The 19965-nt window shown below is 44.7% G+C and overlaps 2 protein-coding genes across 5 annotated transcripts in view; both read right to left on the bottom strand.

The window, feature by feature from the left end:
• Positions 1-1033: 1033 nt before the first annotated feature.
• Positions 1034-9011, bottom strand: LOC124039684 (leukocyte elastase inhibitor-like). Of its 2 annotated transcripts, XM_046355910.1 has the most exons (8): positions 8853-9011; positions 5693-5891; positions 4339-4431; positions 3371-3511; positions 2921-3038; positions 2550-2692; positions 2024-2191; positions 1034-1842 (listed from the first exon to the last, which is right to left on the bottom strand). In XM_046355910.1, exons 2-8 carry the CDS (start codon positions 5858-5860, stop codon positions 1438-1440), a joined length of 1236 nt encoding a protein of 411 aa, XP_046211866.1. In that variant the 5' UTR covers positions 5861-5891; positions 8853-9011; the 3' UTR covers positions 1034-1437. The 2 variants fall into 2 exon arrangements, with proteins under 2 accessions (XP_046211866.1, XP_046211867.1); XM_046355911.1 differs by lacking the exon at positions 4339-4431.
• A 3234-nt stretch (positions 9012-12245) lies between these two features.
• The window catches only part of LOC124039682 (zinc finger CCHC domain-containing protein 2-like), a 65648-nt gene continuing 57928 nt past the window's right edge, over positions 12246-19965 (bottom strand). For 2 of the 3 annotated variants that reach the window (XM_046355905.1, XM_046355906.1), the window contains exons 8-14: positions 18993-19053; positions 18527-18671; positions 16971-17041; positions 15280-15377; positions 14844-14987; positions 13170-14742; positions 12246-12587 (exon numbers count right to left, since the gene is read on the bottom strand). In XM_046355905.1, coding sequence (XP_046211861.1) covers positions 13184-14742; positions 14844-14987; positions 15280-15377; positions 16971-17041; positions 18527-18671; positions 18993-19053 — 2078 coding nt within the window. In that variant the 3' untranslated portion in view covers positions 12246-12587; positions 13170-13183. The remainder of the gene's footprint in view (positions 12588-13169; positions 14743-14843; positions 14988-15279; positions 15378-16970; positions 17042-18526; positions 18672-18992; positions 19054-19965) is intronic. The other variant, XM_046355907.1, reaches the window with a different exon arrangement.

The raw sequence follows: 19965 nt of genomic DNA, 5'->3' as shown, positions 1-19965 counted from the left end.
GGATCCTAATAAACTAAACTAAATACCATGAACATATGCAGTGATACTCAGTAATGTTTGGGGCAAATACAACACATAACACTCTGTATTCAGAACAAAAAAGTGAATTGCTTTGCCACATTTTTTGCAGTATTACTTTAGTGCCTTGTTGCAAACAGGATGCATGTTTCGAAATATTTGTATTCTGTACAGGCTTCCTTTTCATTCTGTCAATTCGGTTAGTATTGTGGAGTATCTACGTCATTGATCGTTCCTCTGTCTTCTCCTATCACAGCCATTAAACTCTGTAATGTTTAACCAACACCGTTGGCCTCATGGTGAAATCCCTGAGTAGTTTCCTTCCTCTCCGGTAACTGAGTTATGAAGGACGCCTTTATCTTTGTAGTGACTGGGTGTATTGATACACCATCCAAAGTTTAATTAATAACTTCACCATGCTCAAAGGGACATTCAGTGTTAGCTTTAAAAAAAAAAATCAATAGGTGCCCTTATTTGCGAGGCATTGGAAAACCTCCCTGGTCTTTGTGGTTAAATCTGTGTTTGAAATTCACTGCTCGACTGAGGGACCTTACAGATAATTGTATGTGTGGGATACAGAGATAACTGACATAGAGGGGCTGTTTTGAAGCTACTCCCCCACTGTTGTAAAACATATTTTGGAAGATATAAAAATGCATTTCGTGTATATATTTGTTTTTGCCACATTTATTATATTACAGACATCGTCATTTTAAAATGTGAGCTAAACATACAAACATGTAGTATAATTTTTTTGAAATTAGTTACTGTCCCCACTACAACAAAAATACTTAAAATACATGTAATTTTGTCCTCTAAACATTTAATTGAAATGCTTTAGAATTCCATTCATTCCTAGAGGACTGTTTCTTCTGGGGAGTGCCAATATGGCCGACCAGTGGCTCCAAAGCCTCTCATTGGTCAATACATAGCATTAGCAATCCAGGGTTTATATACATCATTGATTAAGACACCAGTGCATGTGCACACACAGGAAATGACACACACACACCCACACACTTATGATATCTTTATTTCCTGTAAACTTTCATATAGTTGCTTAATTTGAAGAAAAAAAACACCAGTATAGTATCAGAAGACTAGGAGAGTTCATTATCAGAACACAAAATAAAAATATGTTTGAGGATAATTGCACTTCAGTGTGTTGAAGTAGGTGGAAAGTAGAGAAACATTGATCATGATAAGGCACAATGTGTTGTTCGTAACATCAGGCCAGGAAGAAATGTATTAAACCTAATTTCATCACAAATACACTTGACTCTTCAATTCTTTGGTAAGGCATTGACCTCAAAGCATATACTCAAGCACACAGATGGGGTATTGATGTAGCTGCTGCAGTATATACTATTAAAAGCCCTTCCTCCCTCCACTTGGAATGTTCCTTTTCCTACATAGCCCCTAAGGGGAGCAGTAGCGACCGTAGAACAGAATGCTCTGGGTGGGGTTGTGGCGGATGAAGAAGAGGAAGGGGTGGTCGGCGACAAATGTGGGCGTCCTCATGGCACAGCGCATCATCATGATGGCGGCCGTGGCGCCCGCTGCCTCTGTTCCCTCCTCGTTGACCTCCACGAAGGCCTTGTGAATCACCTTGGACAGCACCAGGTCGTTGTCGGGCGACATGCCCGAGAAGTCGCTTTTGCAGTGGTCGAAGGCGTCCGTCATGCCCATGCTGGCCAGCAAGTCCTTCAGGTCCAGGCTCTCCTCCAGCTTGAACTTAGGCAGACCCACCTGAACCTCCACAGTGTCCATCATGTCAGGCCTGGTCCACTCCACAAGGTTCTTGTAAGTCAGCTCCTTCTCCAGCTGCGTTGTGTGTGTGTGTGTGTGGGAGGGGGGGGGGCAAGGGGAAAAGGTCGAGACATTGACACGTATTTCAGTGTGTGCTAACCCTAAAACAAGCTTTCTAATTGAAGTTAACTTTATACTCCATGTGTATTGTGTTGGCCACAAAACCCATCTTGTTGAATGTAAAGGTGAGTCCTACCTTCTTCAGGCCAGTGGTGTCATCCTCCATCTCATTAGGTAGCATGATGAGCATGCTCAGTTCGTTCCCTACGTAGGGCAGCTCCAGAATCTGGCAGTTGGCCTCTGGGATGAAGGTCAGGGGGAACTTGGCCTTCTGATGCATCATTTTCACTGGCTTACTCTCCTTCTGTAGTCAATGAAAGGAAGGAAGTCACCAAATATTTTGTTAACAGTTTCCTTCTTGTGTGTAATTTGTGACTACAAGGCATTTTCACCATTGTAGCAAAGGTTACTCACCGTTACTCATGAAAGTGAAGCAAGCTAGAACATTACTCTCACAACAGACTCAGAAGGGATGACTGGAACCGACTACAGCAACAGTTCAGTGGAAGTCAGATCTTTTCTTTAGAAGCGCTACTCTAAAGTGGTGTAACTACACATTCATTGTGCAAACGGACACAGCAGAGAAAAATAAGTGTAAAGCCACTCCTCAGATCTTGTCGGGAATTCGTTCTATACGTCAAGCCGGTTAAGGTAAACACTACCTTGTTTAATTTGAACAGGGCATCGCTGGTGCTGCTCTCTTTGAACTTCTTCTCCCAGTTGCCCTTGAAGTAGATGGCATTCACCAACACTAGTCTGGTCAGTTGGTCGACAACCCCCTCCGCCAATAGGTTCTTGATTTTCTCTACAAAATACAGAGGCCATAGAAATGACAGAGGTGATGGTAACATTGTAATAAGGTGTAGTTACATAACAAACGGATACATCATGGACACCTAATGGATTTAAAATCCATATGAACACAATGTAAGTGATCAATTCATACTCAATCCAGTCCCCTTTGATTTTTACACCGAATTTGAGAATATTAATACTATTGTGCACATGGAGACAGCTTGCGGCATCTAACCACCTGCGGTCTGCTTCTCCACCCAGGCGTTAATGTTCTGCCGGGCAGCCTCCGCATTGGACTTGAAGTCCACAGCCTCCAGTTCGGCATTGTAGTGCTTCTTGGTGTCGCCGAGGAACGTCTGTCACATTTACCAGAGACACAAAAATCAACAGTCAATATCCTTGCTTTATCAAACCCTAAGTACCTAAAATAATAGTGTATAGTCTACAATGATGTACAGTATAATTGTTTGTACAGTATAATGATAGTATTTTACAGGATACTCTATCCATTATCTTTTTTGTTGACAACTCTCTTCGTCATAAGGCTATGTTCCAACGTGTAATGAAATGCATAATGACCTTTAACCTAACACACTGTGATTCATTAGTGTCAATTCAGATTGAGCAAACATATCTAAATCTTAGACACACACTTTCTCCACCCACTGTGTAAACAATGGGGCTTTACCTCAACAAACTGGTAAGACTGCTCGCCGTACAGGCGATTGGCCAGGCTCAGTGCGTACGGGGCTCCCTTCTTGTTCAGTTCACTCATGAGTTTGTTGAAGCCGACATGGACGCTATCTGTAGCTTTGTGGAGGTGCAGACACTGCAGACAGGATTAAAAAAATAACATTTCTAAAATGTGACATTGTGGTAGAATCTTCCTGTGGCATCCATGACATGCAAACCCAGAGCCCAAACACGACTCCTACGTTGTTCGGCTAGCAAACAAACCCGCCATGGTTTACTGTATTCATCCACCACATCACCAAATAAAGAAATGTTTTCAGGAAAAAGTGCCAACATTAAAATGCATCGAAACAGCATAACTTGTCATTTTGACATTTGGTGGTTGGACATGACCAGCACAGATTACGTTCATGTTGCTCGCAAAGCGGATAAGGAATTCTTTGTTTGTGTGTGAGTGTGACCAGACTTTCCTGTTTATATTTCCGTTTTCAGACGGCAGCTTATCAAGAGTTATGAAGAATATAGATAAATGAAAAGAAAGAATATGCTTGTGTTTCCTCAAGTCCCAAATGTGACTACTACACTGTGTACATAGGCTATAAGATGATTTGTGTACGAGGCTTATATCCCTTCACAGATGTACTGTAAATAAACCACATAGACAACAGAAAACACAGACCCCACAACAAGGCTATCCAAACCTTTTCCTGGAGAGCAACGTGCTGTAGGTTTTCGCTTCAACTAAAGATGAGCTTAATCAAGTTAGATACATCTGGGGATAGAGCGAAAACCTACTAGAGAGTAGCGCTCCAGGAACAGGGTTGAAGAGCCCTGCCCCACACCAATAGTAGTACCTTGTTCCCACCAAATGGCTACCTCACCAACAGCCCAATGTTATCTGGAAACAAGCGCTCTTTGAACCCCCTGGGTTACCCATTCCTTATTATATACTTCTATTAGCACCTTCAGAGCCAGCGGAAGCTGGGGCTTTTGTACTTGCTGGAGTAGTCCTGGGTCAGCCTTTTTAGAGTTGTCCGCTTTGACAAAGCAGAGGACCTAGTGGACGTCAGTATGAAAATTGGTTATCATTTTTGAACAGCATAGATGTGGGTGGAATACAACACCGTGTGTGTGCTTGTGGCTGGCGAGCTGTGTAGGTTCCAGAAATAATCCTTCAAAACGTAATGTAGGGTGGTAAATTAAGGCCGTTGAGTCCTTAACAGGTAAAGAAATTGAGACTACCCCTATCGTATTTGTTCTGTGAAGATTGCTCAATTTTTTTTAATATCCTTTATTTAACTAGGCGAGCCGGATTGCTCAATAGGAAGGTATGCATTCTTGTCCCACCCTAGACTCGCCCTTTTTATGACTTCAACTTGACATTGCTGCTATTTCATCACTACCTACATGTTCAGTATATTGCAGAAAGGCTTTATCACATTGGACAATACATTCCATGGTTATTATAATAAATCTGCTGGCTGACAGCTAAATGGAGGTTGTACAAATTAGACTTAGTCCACTCTTATGTATTATCTAAACTGTCAGGGCCTCGCCCCCTGATTATTGACTGTACGTTTGTTTATCCCATGTGTAACTCTGTGTTGTCTCACTACTTGGCTTTATCTTAGCAGGTCACAGTTGTAAATGAGAACTTGTTCTCAACTGGCTTACCTGGTTAAATAAAATACAAATATTTTTTAAAAATCCCATGACACCATAAACTCTTATCTGGCACCTACATGTCTACTAGCTGTACACAGATAATGGGAACCGAGAGACTGATAAGAGGGATTACTTTATTGCTCTCCAACAGTAGGGCTGTACTCAAATAAAGCCTCATCTGCTGACTAAAAGGAAGCCTTCAGTGAATTGTCATGGACAGGCTACCAATTTGTCAGCCACACCCTTTCCTATTCATTTCAGAAAACCCCAGTGAAAAACCTTTCCAGTGTAAGGGAGAAGCTATAGTCAATTTAGGTGGAGAACTGCACTGTTAAATAAATGACCCTGTGCTTGTGACTACATATAAAAAATCCAATCTAGCCTTGATGCAAGTTTACATTAGACAGGGTAATGACAAAAAGTAAAGGCTACATTATCCAACCTTTGTCGATAGTGACTAGTCCATCAAACTATTTTATGAAATATATCTGTATTCATTCCGGTACCACTGTGCTGTCCGTGCATACTAAACAGGCTAATCAACATAAGTATAGTTGCATAAGAGATTAATGTGTGAGAGTAAGATGATTATGTTTGAGTGTATCTGTTTTTGGATGGATGGGATCCCCGAAAATGGTTTACACTGACTCACCTCTGACATCTGGGTAGCAGTGTTCCCTCTGGCTCCCAGGGACACCATGGCCAGGGCAGAGGAGATGCTTAGAGGGGAGTAGAAGACATTGCCTGTTTTGTTGACCTCTGTGATCTTCTTGAATAGCTCCAGAGAGAAATTGGTGTTGGCCACAGACACTGATGCCATTGTAACAGGTGGGAAAGGCAGGCTGGCAGAGCTTTGGAAGAAAGGTTAAGAAGTTAGTGTCCGTGGGCACTGGGTTTTAAACTTCATTGTAACAGAGCAGTCATATACAGTAGCCTATATACAATGACATGCAATTATCGCGAGCGCTATCTTGGGCTAATGCGAAAGACTAAGTAGGCTAAAGAACATAGAATTAATGTAGGCTATTTATTAGTCAACTTGTCTAATATTATTATATACTTGCAGCTTATTTTGGTCATTAGATTAATAGCCTATTTGTTGCCCTAGAAAACGAAACCTTTGCTCACCAGAATATTATAAATCGACATTATCAAAGTTCTCTAATCTGCTTATTTTACAGGGCAAAGACATTTAAGGATTGGGGAGAAAATGACATCGCTAATGTTCTCTGGGTGTCACTGAGTAGACTGAAACCCCATGTCATTGATCCACAATCCGGAGGTAAGGCTGTACAGTGAAATAAGTATGACCCCAATGCAATTCTGAAGTATAATACATCCAGTGTAAATTCACTTAGCATGATCTATTCATGGCATAATTCTACTCTTTGTATTCATTTGCATCACTGTCAATGACATACTTTTATTTTGAAGGCTAACCCGCAAAGCCCACTATTCTATTGTGGCTAATCCTTATTGTGGCTAGCTTCACATAGATGGGTCCGACCATCATTAATCAAATAAGAATTGTTTTATAAATGAGGGTTATTTTAGATGATGAAACCTAACTATAGTTGGCTAGCTAACTATAGCTTCTGCAACAGATTGTCGTTTTTCTATGTTTTTTGGGAAGAACATTCTTTGCATCCATGAGCTAGCTAGCTTTTTTAATGACCAGCACTTTAGGTGCGCGAGACAACTTTACCAGCATCACAGCATACGGAGCGATGAATCGTTGGGGACATATGAAATACGAGTGATAGTGTAATCAACGTGATCCAAATCAGTCAGGTTTCAAGACTAGTCATTCAACTGAGACTGCTCTTCTCTGTATCACGGAGGCGCTCCGCACCGCTAAAGCTAACTCTCTCTCCTCTGCTCTCATCCTTCTAGACCTATCGGCTTCCTTCGATACTGTGAACCATCAGATCCTCCTCTCCACCCTCTCCGAGTTGGGCATCTCCGGCGCGGCCCACGCTTGGATTGCGTCCTACCTGACAGGTCGCTCCTACCAGGTGGCGTGGCGAGAATCTGTCTCCTCACCACGCGCTCTCACCACTGGTGTCCCCCAGGGCTCTGTCCTAGGCCCTCTCCTATTCTCGCTATACACCAAGTCACTTGGCTCTGTCATAACCTCACATGGTCTCTCCTATCATTGCTATGCAGACGACACACAATTAATCTTCTCCTTTCCCCCTTCTGATGACCAGGTGGCGAATCGCATCTCTGCATGTCTGGCAGACATATCAGTGTGGATGACGGATCACCACCTCAAGCTGAACTTCGGCAAGACGGAGCTGCTCTTCCTCCCGGGGAAGGACTGCCCGTTCCATGATCTCGCCATCACGGTTGACAACTCCATTGTGTCCTCCTCCCAGAGCGCTAAGAACCTTGGCGTGATCCTGGACAACAAACTGTCGTTCTCAACTAACATCAAGGCGGTGGCCCGTTCCTGTAGGTTCATGCTCTACAACATCCGCAGAGTACGACCCTGCCTCACACAGGAAGCGGCGCAGGTCCTAATCCAGGCACTTGTCATCTCCCGTCTGGATTACTGCAACTCGCTGTTGGCTGGGCTCCCTGCCTGTGCCATTAAACCCCTACAACTCATCCAGAACGCCGCAGCCCGTCTAGTGTTCAACCTTCCCAAGTTCTCTCACGTCACCCCGCTCCTCCGCTCTCTCCACTGGCTTCCAGTTGAAGCTCGCATCCGCTACAAGACCATGGTGCTTGCCTACGGAGCTGTGAGGGGAACGGCACCTCAGTACCTCCAGGCTCTGATCAGGCCCTACACCCAAATAAGGGCACTGCGTTCATCCACCTCTGGCCTGCTCGCCTCCCTACCACTGAGGAAGTACAGTTCCCGCTCAGCTCAGTCAAAACTGTTCGCTGCTCTGGCTCCCCAATGGTGGAACAAACTCCCTCACGACGCCAGGACAGCGGAGTCAATCACCACCTTCCGGAGACACCTGAAACCCCACCTCTTTAAGGAATACCTAGGATAGGATAAAGTAATCCTTCTCACCCCCCTTAAAATATTTAGATGCACTATTGTAAAGTGGTTGTTCCACTGGATGTCATAAGGTGAATGCACCAATTTGTAAGTCGCTCTGGATAAGAGCGTCTGCTAAATGACTTAAATGTAAATGTAAATGTAAACGTGTAATAACTACGTAATTTAATGACACGTTAAATTATGTGACGTACAGTCATATTCAGGTCCTGATTGGTCAACAAGCTTATTTGACACGCAAAGACCCATCCGTGTTCTTGGCTTCTGCCTGCCTCTGGAGGCTCGTCAAGCGTCACACCCTCATACCGAGTCTCCGACCACATTTTCGGATCAAGCATAAATGTGATCTTACGCACTTATGCCAGTAGATATAAATTGCACAATAATTATACATTTATGGATTTTATAAGGTAGGCTAATGTTTTGTCTTTATTCAACCCGGCCGCGGAGTGAATATAAGCTCAGGGACTGTGGGTAGAGTCAACATAACAGTACATAATTTCGGAGGGCTGGTTTAATAAAGAGTTTGCGTTGCCACTAGCCAGGCAAAATTAATCAGCTATCTAGTTAGCCAGCTACATTGATTAGAATGATCAATGTCCTGTCCTCTTTGATGTTACATTTATGGTTATAGCCAAGCAAACAATAGTTCTTATGCTAAATAAGGATCACCGATTTAAAAAAAAGAGTATAGTAATCGCAACCAACCTGCAAATCCGTCTATCAGAATGGCAATAGGGTTAACAATAAATTAGTCAGTGCCTTTAGATTGAGAAAATATTGTATCGCAGCTACTCACCAATGAATGTTTATTTGTCAATGTCAGGTAGTTCTCTTTCTCTCTACAGCCAGGTGACTTCAGTGGGTGATTTGCTACAGACAAGTTTCAGCTAACCATCTGAAATATGTAATATACAAGACAGACACGCCCTGTGTGTGTGTGTGTGTGTGTGTGTGTGTGTGGGGGTAGTCACTAGTTACCACAGCCAGTCATTAACCCCACCTATTTCTACCATTTCTCTTCTTAAAAACGGATTTTAAACCTAACCCTAACCTCAACGATAACCACACTTGATACCCGTATGCCAGACCTGAAATGAATACCAAAAAGCACATTTTTGTTTTCACGAATTTTTACAATATAGATAATTCTGACTTTATGGCTGTGGTAAATAGTGTAAACCCCCTGGTGGGCTATAAAGTGCTCTTCCGCATACCGCACTCTTCCGCATCAGCTGACCACTACGGCAATCAAGTGGATAAAACTGTACTGAAGTTCAAAGTACAAACAAAGTACATGTAAAAAAAGTGTAGGAACTAATTACAACAGACAAATAAACAAGAATGTTTGGGCATTTTGTATTTATTGCTGTTATTTCCAGGAAAACATATCAACAATTTGCATAAAATCCAAATTCGTTCTAGAAATATATTTGACCTTTCCAGTACACTAAAATGTAGATATCAAAGAATACAGTAAACATACACCTTAAGGTAACAGTGAGTGTACCCTCTACAGTACAGCATTTTAACCATATATGTTCAACATGTACAACTGGCAGGTTCATATATACAATTGTCCTCCGAGCTCACATGGTTCTTCAAATCATCCAGCCGATTAATGTAAAGTGGTCCACACATTTTCTTTCCTGTGTTCATGTCCAAGTTTGCCTCAATATTTTAAGTAATTGTAAGAAAGTTCTGCTTACATCAAATCAAGCAGAAGAGATTTAGAGTACTTCACCGGTTGGTGGAAAGCTTTCACAAAATGTTTGGAGACCAACAGTACTAGGTGTGACTATTCATAAAAATGGACATAACTTCTCATATAAACAAACAAGTGTGTACTGTAATATCCCTATATGTAATTTTAATGTGTAGACCACAAAGCTTAAACAGACACGAAAGAGCTCTAAATGATTGACAATTATCTCAAGGGATATGCTGTCTGAGAAGGCCAGGGATTGACATTGAGGCATGAAACGCACTTGCCCATCGGGCAAGTCAGGAGTATTTTTTTTGGTTGCCCAAACATTATGATCACTTGCCTGAAAATGTAAATCTATTTACAGGCAGTAAGTAAGTGCCACATATTGCCTGCCTTTCACCTACACATAGGAATCAGAATGATTTATTGAATCATTTATATTTTGGAATAAATATTCTAATTCGTACATCAGTTAAAAAAAAAGTCTCAGAAGGCTCAACTTGCCCAACAGAAATACATTGTTTAATAAGTGAAAGACAGACAATGGGGAGGAAATGGAAAGATCAGCTTTTGGCTACTGGAATTCTTTGCTGTTTGGTTGTTTTCTCACACAACCACACACACACACACACACACACACACACACACACACACACACACAAAAATAACCAGCCCCATGGGGCAACCTCAGCAGGCTCAACTAGCTTGACTGATCAGTTCACTTTCCCCAGGCAATATGGCAACCCTTAATGTCAATCCCTGGAAGGCTACCAATCCTGATATCCAATAAACTCCAGTCAGACACTTCCTTTAGTGTTCACACTTTTCATTTTCATACTCCACGTGAAAACATACATTTATAGTGTGTATGTGCATCGATTTGAGTACATTTACCAATGTACAAACAAGATGCCTTACAGTTAGATCTCACTGCTGCATTGAAGGAAGAATAAACATATCGACTGTCTCAGTAGGCTACATGACATCTGCCTTTGCCACCAGTCTTGTAGAAATGGCTAAAGAAAAAAAGTTATTTTCAGAGTTATCAATGATAGTATTATCCCTCCTAACCACTGATGCTTCACATGGCACCACCTTGTGGCTCGACTCTGCAGTGCAACATTTCCAAGAGAATACTGGATGGAGGGACAGCAGTGTAGCAAGGTATAGAGCTTCACTGCTGCAATAACATCTGTCTCTAGGTTTGATTTAGGACTGTTTCAGTGCACTTGAGAGACTTCAGAATTCCTGGTAGCTATAGTGCATGTTACCAAAAATAAAAAACACAGCAGCATTTAACTTCTACATGACAGACATGATGATTAAGAACGTCTTAATATGCGTTTCACATTATATCAAGAGGCAAATGCTTTAAGAATTTCCCCCCCGATACTGCCAGATTCCTTAACATTAAGAAATTAAACATGTACATTCAAAAACACTGCAGCGAAAAAGAGAAAAATAATATTTTTTTATTTTTTACATTTACTTTTTTGTTGGTTTGCATTCATCTTTTGTAGCTGTACAGTTAAACAATAAAAATCCTAGTCGAATAACAATGAGGTATAAATATACCGTTATAAAAGACAAAGTATATGAAACTCTAATCGAGATCACGCAGGATCCCCATGTATTCTGAGAACAAAATAATTTTACGAAGCTCCCATGTCTTTAAAAAAAAATGTTTTCTAATAATATAAGAAATAAGTTAGTAAACATGAGCTGCTGTCCTGTGCCAGTCTTCAGTGCAAAATACCAAAAGCCACTGGGGGATTGGTGAAGGGGGGGGTATGCGTCTCTGGAAATGAGACAGCTTCACCCTCAGCTGTGATGGGGATGTTGGTGATGTCTCAGGCACAAGTACTTAGGACCCTCTTCGCACATGCTCGTTAAAAAGGTCAAACTAAAAATGAGAATAGCTAAATTTTCAATCAAATTGTCGACATATATTCAAGCGAATATTCAAAAAATCTGCATAAAGAAAATATGCACATTTTCCCACATCAGTGCATGATGATGCAGTATACTTTTTAACTTAAGTTTTCATGTACCAAATATAAATCTAAAGTTCAATGTGTTTCCATCGTGTTTTCAACTCTACTGATAGTTTTGTCACAAACCGTTGCGTTAAATAGAAAATGTGACTACTCCAGTCTTGGCACGTGTGCTATCTAGCCAACAGCTCGCAGATACAGTGCAGGTAGGCTAGTCTACATGAAGAGATTATTATGGATAAGAGCGAGAATCTTTTTATTTGTTAAACGGCAGTCAAACATCGATATTCCTGTCACCAGAATCTGACCTCCTTTATTGGAAAGGAGCATCAAGACCACCGTGCACTTTCACCACCCTGTGAAGTTCAATATAAATGATTTCATCTGTAGCCTAATAAACTGCATTGTTTCCCCGAGTCATAGTGGGAGGACCACACCATATCATAGCGTGACTCCAAGTTTACTTCAATATGATGGTTATTATATCAATATTTGCACATAAAAGCGTTACCATCGCATTTTACCGACACAAAAAGATCCCACCTTGTCTAGCGTATTTTGTTTTGTCAACATTTGGAAAGTTTACCGACACATTTTCTGTTTCCATCAGGCCTGTCCTTAACTTTTTATCCGACATGTACTTTACTTGCCTAAAAAAGTTGGATGGAAACCTGGTTAGTGACAGGGAAACATCGAGTGATGCTCTCTTGAAATGGAGGAGTCTCTTTGACCGCTCGTGACAAACAAGATGGCGGAACGAGAAGACTTCTTCAGTCGGCGTTGTCTAGTGCTTCGGAAGAGTGGGAGGCGGCGTACTTCAGCCGAAAGCCACCTGAAAAACAGAGAGGTGGGCGTCAGTCGAACAAATAAGAAACGAGAAACAATGAAAATAAACACAGAGAAAGTAAGCAAAAAGACAAGGTTCCACTGAGAGGTCTACAAATTCCCAACCTGCACCTAATCGTATCCTCTGCGTGACATGTGTCATGTCATTTGGTCTGTGTTTTTCATTTTTAACTGTTCTGCTGTGTTTTGTCTTTGCCCTGCTAACAGAGAGTTTGGGAGAAATGTCCACAGGTCTCCCGAGATGAGAGAGCCCTTTACAGCAGCTCCTGGCTCTAAATAAGTCCTGAAAATGGAAATGAAGGTGGCTAATAGTCTGTTTTTGGGGGATAGGGGGGTGAGGAAGGTTACTGCAAAGGTGTGCCTTCCCAAGCTTGATCAAGGGTGCCCTCTGTGTGGGTGGGTGTAGGGTACTGGTGTGTAAGAGAGAGATCGAGAGGGGTGGGATCAGTCCTGAGGGCTGACCTCTACTTGGGGGGGAAGTGCTGCAGGGGGGGCGGAGGGGGCCGTCCGAAGTGGCCAGCGGCTGCCCCTCCCCGCTCCACCCTGCCCCTGGCGGTGGCGTTATTACCTTGCTGTGTTGAGTCAATGGAGGGCTGTATGCAGTCCTGTGCGTAGTGGCCACTGACCCCACAGTTGTAGCACGAGACGTTGGCGTTCTTCTTGTTGACGCCGACTGCTACCCCCAGTGCACCTCCGCCTCCCGCCCCCGGGTACCATGCCCACACTGGAGGGGTACATGTGCGGGTAGAAGCGGTTGTAGGGTGCCATCTGCTGGAGGCTGTAGCCTTGCTGTGTGCCCAGTAGGTGGTCAGAGTGGGAGTGGGGGTGCGTGTGCAGCAGGGTCTGGCTGGCGTAGGGGGCCGGGGCAGATGGAAAGAAGGGTAACTGGGCCTGGCCGTTGCTCTGGAGGGGAGGCTGACTGAGGTAGCTGCTGTTGCACAGGGACGTCAGCTGGAAGATGGGCGGCACACCGAACACCTGCCGCGGCGGCATCTGGTGGGGGAAGAAGAATGAAGGCGCTGTGTGGCTGTTGTTGCTGGTGCCGCAGCCTCCCCGGCAACCGCACGCCCCGCAGCACATGGGCTGTTGCTGGGGAGTCGCCTGCTGCTGCTGTTGTTGCTGCTGTTGTTGTTGTTGTTGTTGTTGTGGTGGTTGCACTTGTTGCTGGGCGACGAGGTTACTGGCACAGCTGGTGCTGTTGATGTAGGAGGTGGAGTCGCTCTGTGCCGTGCTGTGGGTGAGGGCAGGGCTGGGGCTGGGCACAGGACCGGGGTTGTGGGTGGGCACGGATGGGGGCACCACCGCTTGAACCTGTCCAGCCGTGGGCACTACCCCTATTCCGGCTACCCCTGCCCCCAGTGTTGCCATGTTGGAGGTGGGGATGGGGGGCATGGTGTATGGAGAAGGCAAGCCTGAGGGAAGAGCCATGCCCGGGTGCTTGGCGTGAGGGATGCTAGGCTCCCCTAGGGGTACAGAGGGGTTTAGGGGGGTGAGTACAGAGGGTGTTAGGGGGTTGGCGGCAGGGTCGGGGTAGGCTGGCTGCAAGGGTGAGGCATAGGGTGGGCCGGGGGCGATGACGCTTATGGCTCCAACTGGGGGGTGGTGGGCAGTGGAGGCCGTGACACCCTCGGAAGTGACAGTTGCCTTATGAGGGGCCGTTTTGAAGCGCTGGATCAGGGGCTGCCCGGCAGGGCTGCCAGGGGGGTGCAAGCCCAGGGTGGGGGAGCCAAACCCTGGAAGCAGCACGGGCACTGCAGCAAGGGAATCCCTCTTTTCTGTGTCCCCTGGCACTGGGGTGGGCATGGGCTCTCGGAGGACCAAGGGCACCTGCATGATCAGTCCTCCCACAACCTTGTTGTCTACCAGGGCCGCTGCCACCTGAGGAGGAGGCAGGACTGGCAGAGAGGCATCGGCGGGCAGTGCACCGTTGGGCAGTATGTAGGGCAGGGGTTGCATAAAGGTGATGGGGGGAAAGTTGGGGGGAAAGTTGGGGATGGTCTCAGGGCAGAGGGGGTCCCCAGCAGGCTTGGCAGATGCCAGGGGGTGGATGGTGGGCAAGCCCTCCCCTGCAACCTCCTGGCAGGGGAAGAAGGTGTCCGCTCTACCCTGGCTGCTGGAGTTGTCTGAGTGACTATCTGTATCTGCGTGAGAGAGAGAGAGAGAACAAGTCTTAGTGCTCGTATCCAAAAACCTACACAAGCACAAACTCTAATAATGGTGTGTGTGTGTGAGCGCGTGTCACCTTTGTCCTTCTCGTCCTCGCTGTCCAGGCTCTCTGGCCCATCGTGCTGGGGGCTGGAGGGGGAGCTGTAGCTCTCAGACGAAGTGTCTCCGTACACGTCCTGACTGGAGCCTCCGACTAGATGACCGTCTGGACACACACAACCTGAACATTAATGACACTAGATTTAATTCAATATCCTTTGATTTAGATCAAATAAAACATAAGTGTGCTAAGGCATTCAAATAAGCAGCTCAAAAGACTAAAAAGCTATGCCCTATAAACTTGTACAACACTGCTTTTTGTTGGTAAAATTAAGTTACTTACAAGCCTCCATTTCACCCAGAAAACAAAAACACAATAATCTTTTTTCTTCAAATAGCATTTGATAACATTTCAGAGTCGACTGGGACAGGAAGAAGACTGCAGGGGCAAATTAATTTCCATCGATTCCCACCTTTCCCTGACGATTGTCGCGTTCGCTGAGAAGCCAGAGGCACTATGCTCCCGTTCGTCAAGTAGGCCGCTCTTCCTTCTCCTTTCTTTCCCTTTTCCCTGGAGGAGAGACAGACAGGCGAGCGGTTAGTCACAAAAGATAAAGAAGGGAGGATAAGAGAAATTGAGGCCTGTGGCTTGTCACATTAGTTGGTAGCAAGAGGAGACAGCTCTGTTTCTAGAATGCTAGCTAGCGCAATGCTAAACCCTATAGCCCAAATAGAAATGTTTCTAATAAGTAGATAGGAAGGAAAACTCCTTTATTTGAAGTCTCTACTAGTTCTCAAAAGCGCCTGTAGCAGTTGTCTGCCTGGGCGCTTGGCAACCACCCCTTATGCAGAACCAGAACTGTGACAAAAAAAAAGGAAAACAGTTTACCGTAATTTCCGGACTATAAGCCGCTACTTTATTCTCACACTTTGAACCTCGCGGTTTATACAATGATGCGGCTAATTTATGGATTTTTCCAGCTTTCACAAGATTCATGCCGCCAAAAAACTGAGCACCGTCACATAATGTGACGTAAATCGAGCGCGCTCAAACTTCCCATCATTCTGATTACGGTAGTCATTTTGTCACCCTCATCAGGGCAAAGACACGGAGAAATGCATATGATGCAGCTTTCAAGTTGAAGGCGAGTTGGATGACAAGTGGGGAGAAATCCTTCACTAAAACGGGCCGCAGGCGAAGAGAAACGTATGGTCAAGTCTGCCAGTGGGTCCTGACAGCGTGGAGCATTGTCAAAAAATCCACTATCATCAACGGGTTTCGAAAGGCTGGACTGCTGCGTGTTGAAGGGGCAGCATGAGCTCAGCGGGGTATTTGCCTCCGGATGAAAGTGACGAGAGCGACAATGAAAACGATCCAACATTGGATGAAGCAATTCTGAGGCTATTCAACTCAGACACCGAAGGAGATGACTTCAGTGGTTTCAGTGCACAGGAGGAGGAAGATAGTGACCAATGACTTTCTTGGTAGGCTACTGTTTTAATTTTTGTTACAAGCCGTGTTTCCTTTAAAGGCTGTGTAAAGTTCATTTGTTTCAATGTACCGGAAGGCACCTGCGGCTTATAGACATGTGCGGCTTATTTATGTACAAAATACATATTTTGAATAATTCAGTGGGTGCGGTTTATATTCAGGTGCGCTTAATAGTCCAGCAAATACGGTACATATTAAACCATCTCTGGCTCGGCTGTTAGCATGCTAGCTAGCAAAATGCTATGCCTTCTCTGTCAGGCCCCATGGTGGGGGTTCCTGAACTCAGTCACACTGTTTTAGCGTTCGTTTCCCGAGCCTGTCGTACCTGTCATGGCCATGTTTGTCAGAGTGCTCAGTGCGTGCTAAGCACTTATCACAACGTAGCAACTGTATGGTCAGCCGGCTCAGTGTTGAGGCAGTATGTCTGAATCGGGAAGTCTCTTAAATGTCAGTCAATGTTAGGACCCTTTTAGAAGGCGAGTGATGGTGACTGACTGTCTTGCGATGATAGATTATGAGCAGATTCAACCGCAAGTCAGGTTTGAATATTGATACAGGATGCATCCCAAATGGCACCCTTTTCCCTACATAGAGCACTACGTTTGACCAGAGCCCTATGGGACCTGGGCATAAATAATGCAAATAATGCACTATATAGGGAATAGTGATCACCTGTCTGGTCCCAGTGCTCGTGGCTTGCTCTTGGTGGCAGGGTGGCTGCTCTTCTTCTCACTGTCCTGATTCTGCAGACAGGAAAAATATATATTCAGACAACGGAACATTCAATGATACAAGCCTGTATACTCAGTTAGCTCTCAAGGAGGTGGGTTGGTATATCATGTTATATTCCTCATACAACCACAGGAGAAAATACATCTACAGACTGTGTCTTTAAAACCTATAGCTCCAACAATACCATGTGCCAGAGCAGGAATGCCATAGTGCTGCTGCCTGTTACACAACTGTCACATGATGAGGGGCACACCCCTCCCACTGTCACATGATGAGGGGCACATGAATGAGGCGGTGCTGGACACCGACCCAGAGCTATAGTGGGAGGGGTCAAAGGGCACAGCGCTTCACTCTGGCTAACGCTGATAGCAATCCTATTGCTGCTGAGCTAGACATGTTATTACTGCTGCTGAGGGGTGTGACCTCACGCACACACACACACCCTTGTATAACTAACCTTGTGGGGACACACAATTCAGTCCCATACTAAATCCCATTTTCCCTAAACCATAAACCTAACCCGTACCATAACCTTAAACCTAACCCTAGCTGCAAACCCTAAAACTAACTCTAGCTCCCAACCCTAAATCCCCTAAAAATAGCATTTGACCTTGTGGGGACTAACAAAATGTCCCCAGTTGGTCAAATATTTGTTTGCTTACTATTCTTGTGGGGACTTCTGGTCCCCAAAAGTATAGTCACACACACACACACACACACACACACACACACACACACACACACACACACACACACACACACACACACACACACACACACACACACACACACACACACACACACACACACACACACACACACACACACACGACCGATCGCCATGATTCAAGAAGCAAAATGTGAAATATTTTTTAATTTTGTTATTTAACTAGGCAAGTCAGTTAAGAACAAATTCTTATTTACAACGACAGCCTGCCCCGGCTAAACCTGAAAGATGCTGGGCCAATTGTGCACCGCCCTATGGGAATCCCAATCATGGCCGGATGTGATACAGCCTGGATTCGAACCAGGGACTGTAGTGACTCTTGCACTGAGATGCAGTGCCTTAGACCACTGTGCCACTCGGGAGCCCATTGGATAAAAGCAGAGACACAGAGCTACAAAATGGTATATCATACACTGCATTTGAGGAACAATGCTGCTCATTACAGGCTAAAGTGGAGCAGTGGAGCAATGTGTCAGCCATCTTGAAATGTAACATGTCTGCCTGGTCTACATGAACTACTTTGTCTGTGTAATCCAGGGTTGTCAGTCAATGTTCCCGAGGAGCCATTTTCAAAGTCAACAACAAAAACAACCAATCAGAATGTACTGTATGTTCATACATTGTAAACAATGATACAAAACTATCTAAATAACAATGCCCCAATCGCTTAGCGTTAACTCTAAATTCATTGTTTTTTGGTCAAAAGTAGTGCACTATAAAGGGAATAGGGTGCCATTTGGGATGTAGCCTTGTTTTCCATCTGTCTCACCTGTTCTGGGCCCAGCCCCCCAGAGGTGTCTTGGTTGGGTTTGAGCGTACAGCTCTTCCTCCTCCAGTCTGGCAGGCCGTTGTGCTCCGAACCGTGGGGCCCCCTCCGACTGCTCTCCCCCTGGGAACTTTTGGCATTGGGAATGCTGGGAAAAGGAGAGGCGGAATGAGAATAATTTTCATGTCTTCAGAAACAAAACTATTGGCACTTGTTTAGATCTGCACTGGGGTGGTAGGGGCTACTCATTTGAAGGAGGAGTCACTCCTAACCACAGATCTAGGATCAGGTTACGCTACCCTCATTCATTAGGTGGGGAGATGGACATGTGACTGGTAAAACACTTCAGGAGAGCAGTCCCGTGTGTTTGCAAGGTGGAGGTCTTGGGTTCGAGCCTCGGTGTGAGGAAAGTAGTACTTGTTAAGGAAGCTACGTGACGTCTGTTACATTAAGACAATAGGGTGCTTACTTAAGGCTGGGGCTCTTGCTGCCATGTTTCTTCCGATGCCCCTGAACGTACGGCTCCAAATCTGAAGGGTAGAGACATTTATTTATTCATTTATCTTTAGTTGACAAGAACAATACGATTTTAAATCAACTTTTCAGTTCACAAACTAATTTCCATCTTTATCAGTCAGTAGCAACACGTTTTTCTGTGCTGTCCTCAGTGAGGAACGTTGTAATGCTTTATGACATAAGTTATTATACTAATAGGACATTAATTGGTTTAGCTAAGCCTGCAGTGAGTGTATGCACTGTGGCCTGTGATTAGCCTGTGAGCCCAGTGCACGGACAACGGGCAACATATAGCCTCGAAATGCAAGGGATGGAAGAGAGGAAGAGAGAGAGGGAGAGAGAAAGAGAGTAAGAGAGGGAGAGTGACAGAGAGATGAGCCAGAGGGTGAGAAGGAGAGACAGAGATAGATAGGTAGAGAGAGAAAGAAAGAGAGCCCAGGCTTTCCGAGCATCCGACCAAAATAAACAGAAGTTAGCAACATAGAGCTACTTGTTTGTCCTGGAGTACAGGACTTCCTCTCCTGCCCTGCCGAGCCAGAGAAAGAATCATGTGCATTCCTCCCTTCCCCTCCCCTTGCTCAGTTCAAACTAAATTAATAGACACCTAAAACAGAGATGTGACGCAGTATAAGTGCCTTATATTTCTGGTTCACACATGGTTAGCTGGCGAGCTATGTGACATAACACAGGCTTTTCACTGGAGTTTAGGCAAACCCTTGCGAGGAATAGTCTAGGCTAAAGGTATCTGCAACAACCCTTCTTCAAATCAACGACTCTCACTTCTCTTCCCACCAGTTAAGGTGTTGGCTAACTCAAAACTACTTAGTCTCCCAGAATACACTTTTCTAGATTCTGCCTCTGAACTGGGGAGTAAACAGGGTTGGGATGAGGGGAGTGGGCTTCAGGTTGACCTGGGTTAAGGGGTT

The sequence above is a fragment of the Oncorhynchus gorbuscha genome, linkage group LG07, assembly GCF_021184085.1.
Source record: "Oncorhynchus gorbuscha isolate QuinsamMale2020 ecotype Even-year linkage group LG07, OgorEven_v1.0, whole genome shotgun sequence".
NCBI classification, from domain to species: Eukaryota; Metazoa; Chordata; class Actinopteri; order Salmoniformes; family Salmonidae; genus Oncorhynchus; species Oncorhynchus gorbuscha.
This window is presented reverse-complemented; position numbering and strand designations above follow the sequence as displayed.